Below are 18,252 nucleotides of genomic sequence, written 5' to 3'. Positions count from 1 at the left end.
TGACCTTTTATGTCGTAGCTACTGACCTGGAGCTACTTTCTTAATTGCTACTAAATTTAATTTTTTTAAACAAAATGTTAAAGATCTATCTCTTCGTTTTAATTTTTTTTTTACAAAAAGAAACGAAACTATGTTTTGATTTTTTTTTCACTCTAAACTTATTTTTTCCTTCAATTCTTGTGCTGCTTATTAGTTCTGCTTCTTAATAAGGGTTGAGATGTCTTATCTTCCCTAGATTGGAGGTGATTAGAAATTATAAAAAAAAAAGTTTTCAACCGAAACTGAAGACCAACATTAAAACCTAAAACGAACAGAAATCATTTCGTATAAATAAAAGAGGCAGTGTTGTTTCTAAATTAAAATCTAATCAAACACTTGCTTAGATTAATTCAAAAAAACAAAGTTTTTCCGAGGGAAATAAAGAGCGAAGTTGAAACTTGAAATGAAAAAAAATTTTACTTCACAGCCTATCAAAAATATATCAATAAAACTAAAGCAAATAAATCAACTGGTGATATCTCCCTTTGTTGTAACATTACAGAAAACTAGCGCTTTACTGAAAACACAAAACAATATATGAGTTTTGGTACGATAAAATTAAGCCTTTTAAGGGCACTTTTAACAGTATAAAAGTAAGGCATTTTTAGATTGTTGCTTCTTTTCTTTTTTTCGTTTAATTTGCCATCACTTCTGCACAATGAGCTCAGTTCAATGATTGACTGTCGTTTTGATTGTGAAAAAGTACATTTCATGATTATTTTGTAGACAAGTTCGAAGTGTCACTACAGACTCGCGTTAGAATTTGTATCACAACTTAAAATTCTCCTTTTTATAGAGAGAAATAACTGGATTTCCGGGGTTCATATTACGGTTCATATGTTCTTCATTTCGAGCAATACTAGGTGAGAGCAAGGTGCTACCTGATAAATCACTCCATTATTTTATTCGCTTTGTAATGACTTTAAACTTATTATTTTTCTGGCCAAGTTTTTAAGAAAATTTTAATTGTATACTGAAAGTTACTGATATCACAGCTCCTGTAGGACTATGAAAAGCGTTATAGATTATAGTTTGCTGTTGTGAAGCTATGTATTTTCTTTTGACTCCTAAATCAGTGTTCTTGTTTTTAAACTTGCCTTTTGTATTTCCAGTAAAGTGCTAGTTTTCTGTAATGTTACAAACATAGGGAGATATCGCCAGTTGATTTATTTGCATTAGTTTTACGGATATATGTTAGATAGGGTGTGAAGTAATTATTTTTGTTCGTTTTAAGTTTCAAATTCGCTCTTTACTTCCCTCGGAAAAACTTTGTTTTTTTGAATTAACTCTTGTCTATGATGGTTCATTATGCTGAAAACAGCTATGTCTCAATAAGCAAATAATCTAATTTCCTATCGCGCGAAATAGAGTTCCTTATCATGTCTCCTGACAAAGAAGATTCAGAAGAACTTACGTACTAAATAAGCCATTCAGAGACCAAATTGAGAAAAATCTATGAAATAAACGTTTCTAGGCGTTTACCCCCGCGGAAAATACCCCTCCCCCCCGTAAAACATGCCTCTCCTTGAAAATATCCTCTCCCCCGACGAAAAACACCCCTCCCCTGGAAAATACACCCCGGCGGAAAATACTAGATCAGAAATTGTGACTTCAAGTCCTTTTATTTTTAAGTCGAAAGTGATTGGAGACCAACCAGCCACAGGGGGGGGTATTTTCCAGGGACGTACATTCTGAAGGAGGATTTTCCGCGAGGTGTATTTCTGGGAGGATGTTTTCCGCGAAAGGGGGGGGGTGTTTTCCGCGTGAGGGTATTTTCCGGGGGATTTTCCGGGAGGGGGTATTTTCCACGGGGAGTATTTTCCACGGGGGTTATTTTCCACCGGGGGATTTTCAGGGGGTATTTACCGGGCGGGGGGAAAATGCCGGCCACCGAAATAAACAGCGATGATATTGCAATGAAAAAATATTGCTGGTTTTTGTTTTAATGGACCAAACATTTATTGTAGAATGTCACGAATTTTTTATATCTAGAATTAGCGTAAATATAGGGTTTGAGGTTAAGTACAATTAACTATGGAAAAAAAATATTTTGCTGCTTCATCTGAGCGCCCATACTGCTCAAAAAGCTGCTCAGACTTTAACTCTACGTCCAAGCTGAGATTTGTTGTCGTACCTCAATCTTCCGGCGTGTATCAGATACACCTTGCTCGTAAATCGATTTCTTCTCCACTTTTAATCTAAATGAGAAAGAAGAAGGATGGAGGAGACGTGATATACTTATTTTGAGTTATAACTCAAATCCACCTCAAACCAAAGATTTTTATCTTTATTCATCAAATCTATGTTTTACAAAAAAAAAATTGAAAACTGCCTTGATCAGAATGGATTTTGAACAAGGGGTCGATCACTTTTTGGCACATGGGGCTCATCTCCGAGCGCCAAATGTGTACCCCTTTTCAAAAGGGTTAATTATTTCTCATTATCAATGTGTTTAGCAAAACAGATTGACATGGGATCACTCGGTGAACTCTTAGCATCATGACTAGTGCATGCATTTTACTGCATTCCAATTGCCTATGAGTAATTTTCTCTCCGATCAATCGATTGACCAAACTTAACTTTTAGGCTGTGGTCGGTATAATACACAATTACTAGGCGATGATTGCAGCTAATATAAAATATTGCTTATTTTAACCGAAGAATCTATCCATATATAGAACACATAACCTCCTATGTATAGCTATAAGTTGTAAAAAGAAAAGAAAGTAAGCTAACATGTTTATTACATCAACCATTTCTTTTTATAAGGAATCCATTTTGTTTTATTTTCAAGTACAGGTCTTATTGTAAAGGTTCTACGCTTAAGATGGAATACACTTAAGATGCACATGTGCTTGTGTTCAACACTTCGAACACTGTAGACCGACACTTACGACAAAATGGGTTATTCCAAGCCTGAGGGTTATATTTGATCTAAAATTTCACAGATTGATCCTGAAAGAAGATCAAACATGATTAAAAGCTATAGGTTCCAAGAAAAGCATAAAAAATTAAATAAAGCAACAATCTAAAAATCCTTTTACTTTTATACAGTTAAAAGTTTCCTTAAAAGGTTTGTTTTTACCGTACCAAAATACATATATTGTTTTATGTTTTCAATAAAGCAATAGTTTACTATAATGTTACAAACTCAGGGAGATATAACCTATTCATTTATTTTTATTAGTTTTATGGATATATGTTAAATAGGCTGTAAAGTCATAATTTTGTTCACTTTAAGTTTCAACTGCGTTATTTACTTAAGCTATGTTCATTTTTGATTAAAATTTAATTTAGAAACAACACTACGGAATAATTTATGCGTAAAATATTTATACATAATAATTTCTGTTCGTTTTAAGTTTTAATATTGGACCTTACTTTCGTTTTATTTTTTTTTACCGTACCAAAACTCATATATTATTATGTATTTGTTTATGTTTTCAGTAAAGCGATAGTTTGTACTAATCATACCCCTCCAAATAAAAAAAAACATATCATTATCGCAAGTTCTTCACCTACTATTTATACCTCCACTGATGGAAGAAGAAAACATATAATGGAATATAGAAAAATACAGCAAAAAGCTATGTATAGTCTCCTATTTAAAGCAAGAGATTTACGAAAGTTCGCAATGTTAAATTCCCAGTGAGATAAACTACTATGCAGGTATATTTTAATTATTATCTAATGTAAAGAATTGATTAAGTGATTCTCTTTGGCTTCATCTTATGATACTTGTCAATTATTGTTACCACACTCAAGTTCTTGATCTGAATGAAACCGATTTCTGTGTCTACATTCAGAGATAATTGTATAACCAGTTAATTTATTTCCATTATTTTTATTGATATATTTTAAATAAGCTGTAAAGGTAATAATTTGTGTTCATTTTAAGTTTCAACTTCGTTCTTTACTTAATCTTTGCTCATTTTTGATTTAAATTTAATTTAGAAACAACATTACGGAATAATTTATACGGAAACTATTTACACAGAATAATTTCTGTTCGTTTTAAGTTTTAGTGTTGACCTTTATTTTCATTTGATTTTTTTTACCATACAAATATTCATAAATTATTACATATGTGTGTATGTTTTAAGTAAAGCGATAGAGTGTGATGATCATACCCCTCCAAATAAAATAAAACATAGCAGTATCACAAATTCGTCATCTACTAGTGATAGTCCTCCAGTGATGGAAGAAGAAAACATATAATGGAATATAGAAAAATACAGCAAAAAGCTATGCATAGTCTCTTATTTAAAGCAAGAGATTTACGAAAGTTCGCAATGTTAAATTCCCAGTGAGATAAACTACTATGCAGGTATATTTTAATTATTATCTAATGTACACAGTTGGTTAAGTGATCCTCTTTGGCTTCATCTTATGATACTTGTCAATTATTGCTACCATACTCAAGTTCTTGATCTGAATGAAACCGATTTCTGTCTCTACATTCAGAGATAATTGGTCTCGTCTCAGTGAGATAAACTACTATGCAAATATATTTTAATTCATTATCTAATGTATAAACACTGATACTGTTTTACATTTTAAGTAAAGCAGTTGTTTTCTATAATGTTACAAACGTAGGGAGTTATAACCAGTCAGTTTATTACCAGTAGTTTTATTGATATATGTTGAATAATCTGTAAAGTAATAATTTGTGTTCATTTTAAGTTTAAACTTCGTTCTTTACTTAATCTATGCTCATTTTTGATTTGAATTTAATTTAGAAACAACACTACGGAATAATTTATACGGAAACTATTTAAACAGAATAATTTCTGTTCGTTTTAAGTTTTAAGGTCGGACCTTACTTTCATTTGATTTTTTTTTACCGTACCAAAATTCATATATTATTATGTGTGTGCGTATGTTTTCAGTAAAGCGATAGTGTGTGCTAATCATACCCCTCCAAATAAAAAGAACCATAGCAGTATCACAAGTTCTTGTGATAGTCCTCCAGTAATGGAAGAAGAAAACATATAATGGAATATAGTAAAATACAGCAAAAAGCTAGCCATAGTCTCTTATTTACAGCAAGAGATTTACGAAAGTTTAGAATGTTAAATTCCCAGTGAGCTAAACTACTCTGCAGGTATATTTTAATTATTATCTAATGTATGGTGTTGGTTAAGTGATCCTCTTATGCTTCATCTTATGATACTTGTCAATTATAGCGACCACACTCGAGTTCTTGCTCTGAGTTAAACCGATTTCTGTGTCTACATTCAGAGATAATTAGCCTCGTCTCAGTGAGATAAACTACTATAAAAATATATTTTAATTAATTATCTAATGTATAAAAGCTGATACTGTTTTATGTTTTCAGTAAAGCAGTTGTTTTCTATAATGTTACAAACATAGGGAGTTATAACCAGTTAGTTTATTATCATTAGTTTTATTGGTCCATACTGACTTTTGACTCTTAAATCAATAATCCTGTTTTTTATACTTGACTTTTGTGTTTTCAGTAAAGCGCTAGTTTTGTATAATCATAAAAGCATAGGGAAACATAATTAGTTGGTTTATTTGTACTATTTATATTAATCATAGGTAGCGTGCCAGCGCTGCCTAAGTAAAGAACGATGTGGGCACAATATGTTTTTCTTTTTTTTTTCCTCCATACCCGGGCACTTCGTATCGAAGGAGTTGTCGTAGAAACTTCGAAAAGGGCTCATTCGATTGGAAATTGGAGTGGCTAGTGTTTTTTTTAATAGTTGAAAGTGATCGAGGGCAACTAGCCCCCTTCCCCGCCCATCATTCCCCCAAACACATCCAATCAACATTTTACGATAGCCATTTTATTCAGCATAGTTGATTTCCAGACAAAAAATATGTTTTTGAGGATAACACTCCCCCACAACCCTCAGGGCAAGGGTTTTAAGTTATGCCCTGGGGGCATATAAGATATAATAAAAGATGTTGTCGTAGAAACTTTAAAACAGGCTCATTTGATTGGAAATTCAAGGGGCTAGTACCCTTTTTAATAGTCGAAAGTGATTGGAGAGCAAGTAGCCCTCCCCCCCCCCCACTCCCATCATTCCCCCAAACACATCCAATCGAAATTTTGAGATAGCCATTTTGTTCAGCCTAGTTGATTTCCACATGTAAATATGTTTTTGAGGAAGACATTCCCCCAAAACCCTCAGGGCAAGGGTTTTAAGTTTTTATAGAAAGCGTTGTCGTAGAAACTTCAATGAAGGCTCATTCGATTGGAACTTCAAAGGGCTAGTGCCCTTTTTAATAGTCGAAAGTGATTGGAGGGCAACTAGCCCCCACCCCCACGCCCATCATGACCCAAAACACATCCAATAACAATTTTGAGATAGCCATTTTGTTCGGCATAGTTGATTTCCACGTATAAAATATGTTTTTGAGGAGGACACTCCCCCAGAACCCTCAGAGCAAGGATTTTAAGTTATGCCCTGGGGGCATATAAGGTTTTTATAGAAGGCGTTGTCTTAGAAACTTCAAAACAGGCTCATTTGATTGGAAATTCAAAGGGCTAGTGCCCTTTTTAATAGTCGAAAGTGATTGGAGAGCAACCCCCCCCCCCGCCCATCATTCCCTCAAACACATCCAATAGAAATTTTGAGATAGCCATTTTGTTTAGTGTAGTTGATTTCCACATAGAAAATGTATTTTTGAGGAGGAAGCTCCCCCACAACCCTCACGTCAAGTGTTTTAAGTTATGCCCAGGGGACATATAAGGTTTTTATAGAAGGCGTTGTCGTAGAAACTTCAAAAGGGGCTCATTCGATTGGAAATTCAAAGGGCTAGTGCCCTTTTTATTAGTCGAAAGTGACTGGAGGGCAACTAGCCCCCCCCCCACGCCTATCATTCACCCAAACAAATCCAATCAAAATTTTTAGATAGCCATTTTATTCAACGTAGTTCAAAGTTTTGGAAACTAGGGCTTTAAGGATGAAAACCCCTCCCCCCACAGCCCTCATTGCAAGGGTTGTAACTTATGCCCTGAGGGCATGTATAGTTTTAATTGAAAGCGTTGTCGTAGAAACCTCTAAAGGTCTCATTCAATTGGAAATTGACAGGGCTAGTGCCTTTTTAATAGTTGAAGGTGATTGGATAGCGACTAACGCCTCTCTCATGCCCACCATTTCCCCAAACACATCGAATTAAAATTTTGAGATATCGATTTTGTTCAACTTAGTTGAACGTTCTGGAAATTTTTTCTATTAAGATGATAACCCCCTCAGAGCCCTCAGTGCAAGCGTTGTAAGTTATGCCCTGGGGTATATAAAGTTTTTATTGAAAGCGTTGTCATACAAATTTCAAAAGGGCTCATTCAATTGGAAATTAACAGCGCTAGCACCTTTTTTAATAGTTGAAAGTGATTGTACAGCGAGTAACACCCCTCTCACGCCCACCATTTTCCAAAACACATCCAATCAAAATTTTGGTATATCCATTTTGTTCAACGTAGTTGAACTTTCTGGAAATTAGGTCTTTTAGGATGATAACCCCCTCAGAGTCCTCAGTGCAAGGGTTGTAAGTTATGCCCTGAGGGCATATAAGGTTTATATATAAAGCTGTTGTATAAATCATAAGCAGCGCGATCGCACTGCCTAAGTAAAGAACGAGGACACTCGAGAACGAGACAAGAAACGGGGACTAAGTAATGAGGAGGACACTCCCCCACAACCCTCAGGGCAAGGGTTTTAAGTTATGCCCTGGGGGCATATAGGAACAATAATTGCAGTAGGGACCTATTACTACATCGTGACGGGACCGTCTGCTGCCATCTATAACCAGTCTAACTGTACAAGATCAAATGTCTCTTTCTAGGCCTATTTGCTGATTATGTTATGTTGTTTCGTGGTTATGTTTTGTTTATGGTTATGCTGTTTGATATTTCTAAGCCTAAGGGATACAGACGTGAGTATACATCATTGCCAGATAAGAGTTTCATGGTTATGTTATGTTATGTTGATGCTGTTCCTTAGTTATGTTGTTTTATGGTTATGTTTTGTTGATTATTATGTGGTTTGATGTTTCTATGCCTATTAGTCCGGGGAGAAGTTTACATCATTTCCAGATAAGAACAAGTTTAACGGGACAAGATCACGTGTCTCTTTCTAGGTCATTGGATCTACGTAAAGTTTCTCTTACATCGCAATTCAACCTTGTGATTTTGTTTATAATGAACATGCTTTGAGGTTAAAGTAACATATCGTTTCAAGACATAATGGAGTAAACAACGAATACTGTGGATTTAGAAGTTTTAGCTACACAAATATATAATGTTAGTTCTGTTTAGTAAATTTTCTTTGGTTTTTCCAGATAAAATTATTTTTTGCAGCCCTCCAACCCCTCCAATATATTCAAATTCAGGGTATACCCCCCCCCCAAAAAAAAAATATTTATACATTGTTTCAAAATATACTCTTTTTCCACTATTTGAACCCCCCCCCCCCCACTCCTCCCACCATTCGTCGCCAATTAATTCTTTCAATGGAAGTTATTACTCAAAAAGTGTCTTTTTCCCATCATGTTTTTAAAATCGTCAAAATAGAATCGGCTCTCTTTGCGGTATAGACAAAGCCGTATGTGAAAACATTCTCAAAAGGGGTGGTTTTCTAAACAACCTTCGCGTGTGTCTTGTCTAAATTAACAAAACAAGGCTGGTTGATAGACAAGGAAAGGATTAAGGCCACGGGCATTACATAATTCTAACGTATATGGAAGAGGGAAGCGAATTATTTGCAAAATTAATGCCTAAGAGATATTTTTAGCCATTGTAAATTATCTAATAGGGGGGGGGGGGGGTGCTAACTGCCATTTAGAGTACATATTTTTGTAGGTACATCTTGAAATGTCTCGCGGGAAATCGAGAATCACTATTACTTTTTTTCTAGCTTTCTTTCTATAAAGTTTCTTTTATATTCTCAGGGGGAGCGTGAAAACTATGGTTTTTAGCTTGGATAGTATTAAGCTAAAAAGCAGTCTTTAATTTAGGGGAATGGGGTTGCATGAAGTCTATATTAAGTCTAAATTGGCTAGCTTTTTTACCTCTGATTGCAAATTTTAGGCGTATTTGCTGTGTTAACGATCTTTTTTATCTAATTTAAAGCTGGAACTGTATTATATATATATATATGCAGGAACTGTATTAACATGTCTACATCTTAATACCCCTTGTTTCTTGAGCTTATAACATTTTGAAAGTTATGTTATGGGTTTGTAGCCTACATAACTATCTAAATTTGACAATTTATCCCCCTTAGTTTGGGGTTCTAGTCTTTTTTCATTGGCCCTGGTTTTTTAAAACATGATTGTTTGATTTTTCACGACGCTTTTTTCATTAGCTACAAAAAACTATAATTTAATTTCTTTTTAAGGACAATTTTGAGCAATGCCCCCCTCCTGAAAAGAGGGCTAGGGTCCAAGAAAAAACCACTGAGAGGGCATCACTTTTCCAGTATGGCCGTTGGCCAAGACCTTCAGCTCCTTCCAGACCAGCTCTGCCAACACAAGCCGTGCAAGATCATGACATCACTGATCAGTGTACCCCACCTATAAATGGCTGTGACATTGCTGCTCTGTCCACCTCCTATCAATCGTTGACGGGGCCTTCAAGACCAACACCCTCTACACAAGCCGAGAATGTGTCCCCTGCAGCCCTAAACATACAAGCTGTAGACCTTAATGGGAGTTTTTATATTTTAACTTGTTTTCCGTTAATGGTTTTTTCTCCCAAAAGGAAATATATATCGCTTTTCTTTGATGCTAATACTTTGACGCCAATCCTGACAAGTGTACGCATCCAGCCTGCTAAATTTTCGTGAATTATGTTAGCAGCTTAGCAAAAGTTTCGCTGAAAAATATACTTTTTCATTCCCGTCATATTGTCTAGAGTCAATCCTATGAATTGCAAGAGGGGTGGGGGCAGATGTTGATTATGACAAATAGTTTAATATGATATTTGTTTTCCATTTTTGAGTACATTAAGATGAAACTAGAAAGTCATTTCCATTATAGACAGCGCAAGTGCTGCTTATTTTTGTGTCTACTAGATAATTCTCTGAGAAAACTATGAGTATTGTAAATTCAATGGTAAATAGCGATTCGATTAAGTATGTTACATGTCATGATTTTCACTATTTTATTGTTTTTGTGTGAGCGGCACATGTGCTTCTTTTATTATGTCTACTAGATAACTTGCTGAGATAGTATAATAAATATTACAAATTCATGAGTATTAATATTCATTTTTTTAACTGAAAAAATAGTTTCACTATTGTTATTGGTATAGAAATAAGTACAAGACGTCAGTTTTTGAAATAGACGCTATTAAAAACCTTAAAAGCTAGTCAAATGGTACTATGTGCAAACAGATAGTGGCATTGATACGTCTATTAAGTGTGTTTTTTTAAGCACCTGTTTTAAACAATTAGAAAATATAGTCACTATTAACCCAATTTTCGACTTAAAAAAATAGGGTGTTTTAGACACTTTGAAAATAAGCTATTTTCTTTATAGGTTAGAATGGATGACATATCGTCACTACCTCCTCCTCCGCCTCAAGTATCATGTCAAGAATTATATAAACTCATTGAAGGGGCAACTTTAATTGAACCGCCAAAAGGTTTTTGTCATAATCAGGTCACTGAAACACCAGCCTTTGACGATAATGAATGGTGTAGTAAATTCTTTGAGGCGTGTTTTGGTGATGGTAGTGATAATTCAGACGATACGCCTTATAGTATTATTGATGACACTGAGTGGTCAGAAAGCTTTTTAAGACAATATTTCAGTGATATTAACAACTCATTTGATGTAGTTCCTAGCGCACTTGAACATAGCATAGAAGTTAGTTCAGTCCAACAAGATCACGGTATGTCGGAGGGCGATTTTGGTTGGCTAAGCCCTAACTGTTCTAAAATTTTAGATAATTTTTCCAAAGACTTAAGTGAGAACCCTCTCCCCACTGATTTAATGGACATCATCCCATTTCTACCAAGTTTAATTGAAAATGAAATGGCTTCGATGGATTTTAGTACACAGGCCAGCCCTATTGTTGAAGAAAGCGGGAGAGGGGGTTTAGATAGTGATATACAAGGGAGGGAGGGTAATGATGATATACAATGAGGGAAGGGTTTAGCTAATGATGCTGATATACAATGGGGAGGGGGTAATGATATACAATTCACGTCACTACCGGAATTTCAACAAACAAATTCGATACTGAATACAATAGCCATTTTTACTGCAAAGTTTGGTGATCCATTTAATACACTTATGGCGGGAAATTTTATAACCAACCCCATTTATATCGTTCATGAATATGCAGAAAAATTTGTGCACTTTTAGAAATCCAGACTCAGCTATTGGGGGGGGGGGGTCGGGACAGTATCAAAAACTCAATTGTTTTAAAAATATTTTATCTAAATGAGGTTCATAGTGATGTGTATGACCATCATATGCACACTGAGATCTAGGTTTTGTACTCTTATTTGGAAAATTATGAGACTGTATTTATGCAATGGATAGACAATATTATCACTCATCTCGAAAATTATAATGAGAATGGGAGTGGGTCAGTGGTTTCATTTATTGAAAATTTAAGTTTAAATATATTTAATTTAAAAAAGTTTTATTTTAAGAGGAGGACATGGGGATGCAGGTGCAGTTTTAAAATATAATCCCGATTAAGAAGGATGCAAGGGCGTACAACAAATCTGTTTCGAAACAGGCCAAAAATCTTTCATGTACGCTTTCCTCATATCGGCTTTCGAACCTCCAACACGTGACGCTTCAAAGAAAAATTTGAAATATTGGGCCGTGCATGGAAAGGAGGGGTCTGATTTCCCTCAGTAGATTTCTCTTATTTAGTAGACACATTTCCGGTAATACTCAGATGGATTTATATTTTTAACGGGCCAACTTCTATTTAAATATCGGTGTTACTGTGCTCCAGTATAAAATACAATTTCAAGAAGGTTTTCGATCTAATATAAAGGGTGCAATATTTCCGGTAAGGGGCCCGTCGATTTAATCGGTGAAATACTGGGTTTGGTTGTTGTACACACCGCCTAGTGAACCCAATTCAAATGGTCATTTCAATCTTATTACGGATATTGGTAGACTTCTGGAGGAGGGTAAAATACATGGGACACGATACTATTGTCCAATGTGCCTGTCTAGATTTCTTAGTGAATTAAAGTTACAAAATCATATGTTACATTGCAAAAGACACGGCTATCAATCGGTGGAAACAGTTCCAGGTGACCAGGCAATTTTATGCTTTAAAAATTTCCAGAATACGCTCCTGCAAAGCAATAAAATAAGTTTAGATTGTGAAGCTAAGCTGGTGGATGTGAACGAACCAAATTTCCGAATCGTATCAAAGAACATCGAGCCATTGCGGTTTCCTATGCCCATGCACAAAGAGACCGCTCTAACACAATACAATTGTTAGAAATAATTGAATCAATGGATGAGAATGAGTGCATGATCAAAGCATTGACTAAATTAATTGTCACTGCAAATGGAATTATTTCTCGTTTGAGAAATACCCACTATCCGATGATAATGTCAGCAGAGGATCGCCTGGCCATTAAAAATAAAAAAATATGTTTGGATTGTAAGGGGTAATTTGAAGAGGGGACTAAGAGGAAAGGGACTAGGGGGAAAGAGCAGAGGGGGAAGGGGAAAGTCAGGAACCATGATCACTTGTGGCAGGAAATACTTTCAGGGGTAGCAATTTTCGTGGTGTGGCACACCAATGGTGCAATGTGAATGTAAGCCAGCAGTTTTTTATACCGGTTTTCATTCACAATTCAAATTATGATTTGAAATTTATTTTAACGGCTTTGGCAGGTATGCACAGAGAAGGAGGGGGAGCAGATCGTCCATGGGTAAACAACTCATTTACCTACAACATTATTCCCAAATCTGGTGAGAAGCAGATCCTTTTAGAGTTGAAATGGCAGGTAGTGAATAATGGACATAGGTGCTGGAATAAAATCCGTTTTTTAGATTCATATAGTTTTTCCCCAAGGATCTGAGTCAATTGATTCAGGTGCAGAAAAGTGACAATTTTGATAGTTTTCCTCTGCTTAAACAGCGCTTTCAATACTGTGAAATGTATGACTTACTTACCTGTAAAGGCATATATGCATATGACTATTACTGCTCTGATGCGCAGTTAATTGAGATTAAACCCCCCCCATTGATGCATTCTATAATTCACTTACCAAATAGTGGACAAATGCTAGTTTTTTTCAGTTTATTTTTTCTATTATTTGGTTCACTGAAATTTCCAGGATTTTATCTTTTGGAGTTTCAGGGATTAGTTGATTTTCTGAGAGAGGGGGTAACGTTTGCACAATGCTAGCTAAGTGTTTATTAATCTCATTGGCTGTCTCTTCATGTGGTTCACCCTGAAGAAATTCAAGGTTCTTGCACGAGGAACCCCTATTTCTTTCACTTCCTGAAACCATTGCTGAGGTTTCCACTGTTTTAAGTAATTTAATTTATTCTTTCCATAACGAAAAGCTGCAAGGCATATTTCTTTCTCTATTTGTTTACGGAGGTGTAAGGCTTCCTCTTTCTTTCCGAGGCAAAAAAGTTTTAATTTCAAATGGATTAGTCCTTTATTTTTTCATTAATGTAAGGTTCATCTGCGGAACATACCTTCTTGGTAACCTCTGGGAAACAATTTTGATAATTTGTCATTAATATTGTTGAAACAAACTAACCTTTGAGTTAAGATTTACACACGACAAAACATCATCCCAACTCGCAGATGTAATCCAAGCTCCAAAATCAAAAAGACCTTGACTTGTTATTGGCTGGTACGAAAATTCAGAAACCGAATAATTTGTTTTAAAAACTAGCAGTGATTTCAAATGTACCATGAAATTATAGCTACCATCGAGGAGGGAAGGGTAGTTGGAACATTGTAAAAGATTTTAATGTTGGTGCAAATAACATCCAAACTAGTTTCAGCTTTGGTAGTAGGGAAATCAATAATTTGCTTAAGCTTCTGATTTTTGCACAGATAATTAAGACTTAGTTCGTTTGCGTCTCCTGCTATAAAGATGCCAGTATTTGGATACTTTGTCGTCACAAAGGCAAGACTTACTTGTAGCCTGTCATGAAAAATACGACGAGAACAAGTATTTTGTCTGGGTGAATAATAAAGTGAGCAAATTATTAAATTAGTGTAAGGCCATGGTAGGCATTTGGGCTTAGTAGATATCCAAATGATTTCTTCACAATCAACTAGTCCCGGTATATGGATAAGGGTAGGAGATAGGCAATCCTTTACAAAAAACCTTACTTCTCCTCCTTTTTCCCCAGTGGGTGGTCAACCGGGCGTAGCTTTATAAACTCCTGAAAACCAGTAATTTTAAAGAGGTCTAGATTTTGTGCCTGTCTTCAGTAACTGTATTTATATAAATTTGTTTCAATTTGCTGTTGCTTCTAACTCAACTAACTTTTCAAAATTCATAGCAAAATTTGCAAGCTGTGAGTATTAAGGTTAAGCTATTAAGAAATATTTAGGTGGAGGTTGAACGAAATCAAAACAACCTATGAGCATGTATATTTTCAAAAATATGACTAAGAAATTTCTCAAGAACGGCTTACATTGTTAAGTTAAACCTTTTAGGGTAAGTTATGGCAGATTTTGAACTTGCCAGAAGGAACTATGAGCATACTGTTAATACTACCACTACAGTTACTGTGACTAATGACGCTAAGGGTATTAAGGTGAAACTTTTAAGGAACTTTTAGAGGGAGTTTCAATTAATCAAAAAAAACTAAATGTATGCTGGTTTTAAAAAAGAGCATATAAGCAATATCATTGGTTGCACACCTCTATAACAGCTAGAAATATCATTGAGACTTTAAAACGAGCTAGTTTGATTGAAGATTAAAAGTTCAATTGCCCTTTTTAAGACTTAGGAGAAATTGGAGGGCAAGCAACCCTCATCCCAAGCCCCATTCATTTTCCAAATACATCCAGTCGAGACACCTATTTTGTTCGGAAGAATAGAACGGTCGAGTTACTATGCCTCTAGAGATATTGGGTATGTAAACCTCCCACAATTATGAAATTGGCCCATTATGCTATAAAACTGAATGTTGCTTTAAAACTAAATCAAAAGGCACTATGTGTACGGTTGCCAATAAGACACCTGTGAAACATATCAAGCGCAACTGGGGGTATTAAGTTGAATCTTTCGGGGGTAATCAAAAGGCACTATGTGTACGGTTGCCAATAAGACACCTGTGAAACATATCAAGAGCAACTGGGCGTATTAAGTTGAATCTTTCGGGGGTACTACTTTTACTACTTCTGCTCATACATTTTAAATAAGTCAAAAGAGTGTAAGTATATCCAGGATTTCAAAGAGCATAGATTTAATTTTTTGGGAATGATATTAAATTTTATTATCAGGTCAACTTGAGGAGGTATAAAATTAAATTAAACAATACTATTTGTATCAGGATCAAAAATTGTTGAAAAGGTTTCTCCAACATACAAATAGCAAACCAAACTGTGAATTCTTGTAGGAAAAAATCAAAAAGATAGAAAATACTTGTTTTCCTTGAAAATGACTATCTCGATAAAAAACAGACAGAAATTAATTTAAAAAACTTGCTCATCAAAACAAGTTTTTCAAATAAAATTAAAGAGCTCCATTAAACCAAAGAGGAGCACAAATTAAGTCAGATAGCATTCCGAGCGTAAAACTACCACAAATCACCATCAATATAAAAACGAAACCCAAGATGAGCAGAAACTACTATAAATAACTGAGTAAAACTAAAAAAGAAGCAAACATTGACATGAGTATGGCTGACAGCCCCTTCTTAAGACCAGAACATGACTTTAACTCTACTGAAAACAAAATACATTTAAATTTTTTTCACTTTTTTTACTTTAATAATTAAAAGAATTATTAAAACTTTAAGGAAATAATATCAGCATATGTATAATAAACGGACAATCCATGGTCATTTGTCTTTTTTCAGTAATGTGCAAATTATCTTCTGGTCGTGGAGGTTGTCAGTCCTGCTCACCGTGGGTTCTCACATATACGATGTTTTTCTGCAAAATATCGTATTAAAAAATTGAAAACGAAATTCGCATGCTAACGCGATAATTATAATAGGGGGTCACAGTAAACAATTTATTATCGTCCGATTTTCAGAGGCAAAAATTTCAAAAAGCAAAATGGTGTTTCTAAGTTCTAGAAAAAGAAACTTATAGCCTTATATCTTCTAAATGAACAGGTAAAATATCATAGCTTTACAGCACGGGGATATCGTGGATGATTTTTTTTTGTTTTACAATGATTTGAAGTTGACTTTGAAATCAACCTTTGCTGAATTTGAAAAAAGATCCATTGAGTTCTCAATATCCCTTTTTTTCTTGGTACGATCTATTCATCAAAATTATCGCAGTAGTTGAGATTTGTGAACTTGTTCGATATTTTACAAAATCGGATAGATTGTAACCAAAATTTGCAAACAGCTGCGATATTCGCATATCTGGCCGAGTAATCGTGTTCGCTTGCGAATAATCATATATGTGGGAACCTAGGGTCATGTTAATTTTTTCTCTCTTTGAGTTTGGCTTGATTATTTATTGTAATTTCCGTTCGTATTGGGTTTCATTTATTTATTGATAGTGATTTGTGTGTACTTTACGCTCAGATGATTATTTAACTTTATTTTTGCTCATGTTTGGTTTAATGAAGCTTTTTAATTTTCTTTGACAAACTTTTTTTGTGAAAAAAAATAATTATTAAAAAAAACATCGTCACCCTGAATCTATCTCAAGCTATACTGTACGCTTGAGCTTTCCTATAAGGAAATCTGCAGTGGGTTTCTCCTGAACAAAGGTTTTCAATATTAAATGAGAATTGTTGGGCTCCAATTATATTTTGTATCTCTATAAAATTTAATAGTTAGTCTCAGCGTTTTTTGTGATAAAATTATCTAGTGCTAGATTTCTGTTTTCGCTTTCTTTGATTTTGGTTAGGCCTTTTTAATATTTAAGATTTGAAAGATAAAGTCTAAATTTGACTGAAAACAATAATCTTTATTTACTGATCAGGTATTCATTTTGTCCGGAATGTCAAATGAAAATAGGGGTCAACTGATTCCATTTATAGCGTCATCTCTTAGATTTTTAAGATATTTGTCAAAAATTAAGGCAGTAAATTTCAAATTTAAGGAACATTGGAACTTTGTTGTATTATCAGATTGCTAAGTATGGCGTATTAGACATGCCTTACTGAGAAAAACAACTGTGTGACTTATCTTTGTTTTTTCTTATCATAAATTTGAAATCGGTGAAATTCTAGTTTAGCTGCTTTTCACTATATTAGAAAGCAGCTAGATTAGGAAAATGAAACTTTCAGTAGCCTAATGAATCCAGGGCCAAAAATATACTCTGAGAAGGTATTGCCAAGCTTTCACGTTAGCCCTCTTTTGATTTCTGAGTCTTAGAAATTTGCCTACTTGACAGGTCTATAGGCTACCTATTGAAATTTTGACCAAACAACATTTTACATTAAAATTCTACTTTAGCTACTTTTGGCTATCTTGGAAAGGGGTTATGTTAGGAAAATGAAACTTCAAGAGATGGGTCTACAGGCTAAAGTATGTCCCAGGAAGGTATTTTGAAATACCTACCTCCACTGCTTCTCCCTCTAGAGGGTCCTGAAATTTGCCTAGCCTACATGACAGGTCTATAGGCCTAGCCTACCTAGCCTATTGAAATTTTGACAAAACAACATTTTACCTTAATTTTAAGTTATCAGTTTCTTTTTCTCTGGCTTTAGTTCTGAAAATGCAATTCCTGTTGTTGAGTAGAATTTTAAGTCATTTCAATGTTTTTTTTACCAAAATTTAGGAAATGTATTTACATATCTTTAAAACCTTATAAATTGGGTTTGAGTGAAGTTTTGAAGCTGAAAACATTTTTTTTGTATTTCATTTAAGCAGAAGATCTATTTTGCCAGGTTTCACTTTTATAACACTTTTAAAGGTCATCATAACATAGGCTAACATTTACTAAAGATTTTTAAAGGTCATCAAAGGTCAGAACCCTCTAGAGAGAGAAGAAGTGGAGGTAGGTCCTTCAAAATACCCTCCCAGGACATACTTTGGCCTATAGACCCATCCCTGAAAGTTTCATTTTCCTAACCTAACCCCTTTCCATGA

The 18,252-nt window shown here is 34.8% G+C and overlaps 1 protein-coding gene across 3 annotated transcripts in view; it reads left to right on the top strand.

The window, feature by feature from the left end:
* The first annotated feature begins 17,232 nt into the window (after positions 1-17,232).
* LOC148944308 (putative ATP-dependent RNA helicase DDX43) overlaps positions 17,233-18,252 on the top strand; it is a 61,824-nt gene continuing 60,804 nt past the window's right edge. Inside the window, exon 1 of one of the 3 annotated variants that reach the window (XM_089099772.1) lies at positions 17,233-17,296. Coding sequence is in view for 1 of the 3 variants with exons in the window: in XM_089099771.1 (XP_088955897.1) it covers positions 17,455-17,487 (33 nt within the window). In the remaining 2 variants the exon portion in view is untranslated. The other 2 variants (XM_089099773.1, XM_089099771.1) reach the window with 2 other exon arrangements.

The sequence above is a fragment of the Artemia sp. Qi Xiang Cuo genome, chromosome 14 (genome assembly GCF_049724085.1).
Source record: "Artemia sp. Qi Xiang Cuo chromosome 14, ASM4972408v1, whole genome shotgun sequence".
In the NCBI taxonomy this organism is placed as follows: domain Eukaryota; kingdom Metazoa; phylum Arthropoda; class Branchiopoda; order Anostraca; family Artemiidae; genus Artemia; species Artemia sp. Qi Xiang Cuo.
This window is presented reverse-complemented; position numbering and strand designations above follow the sequence as displayed.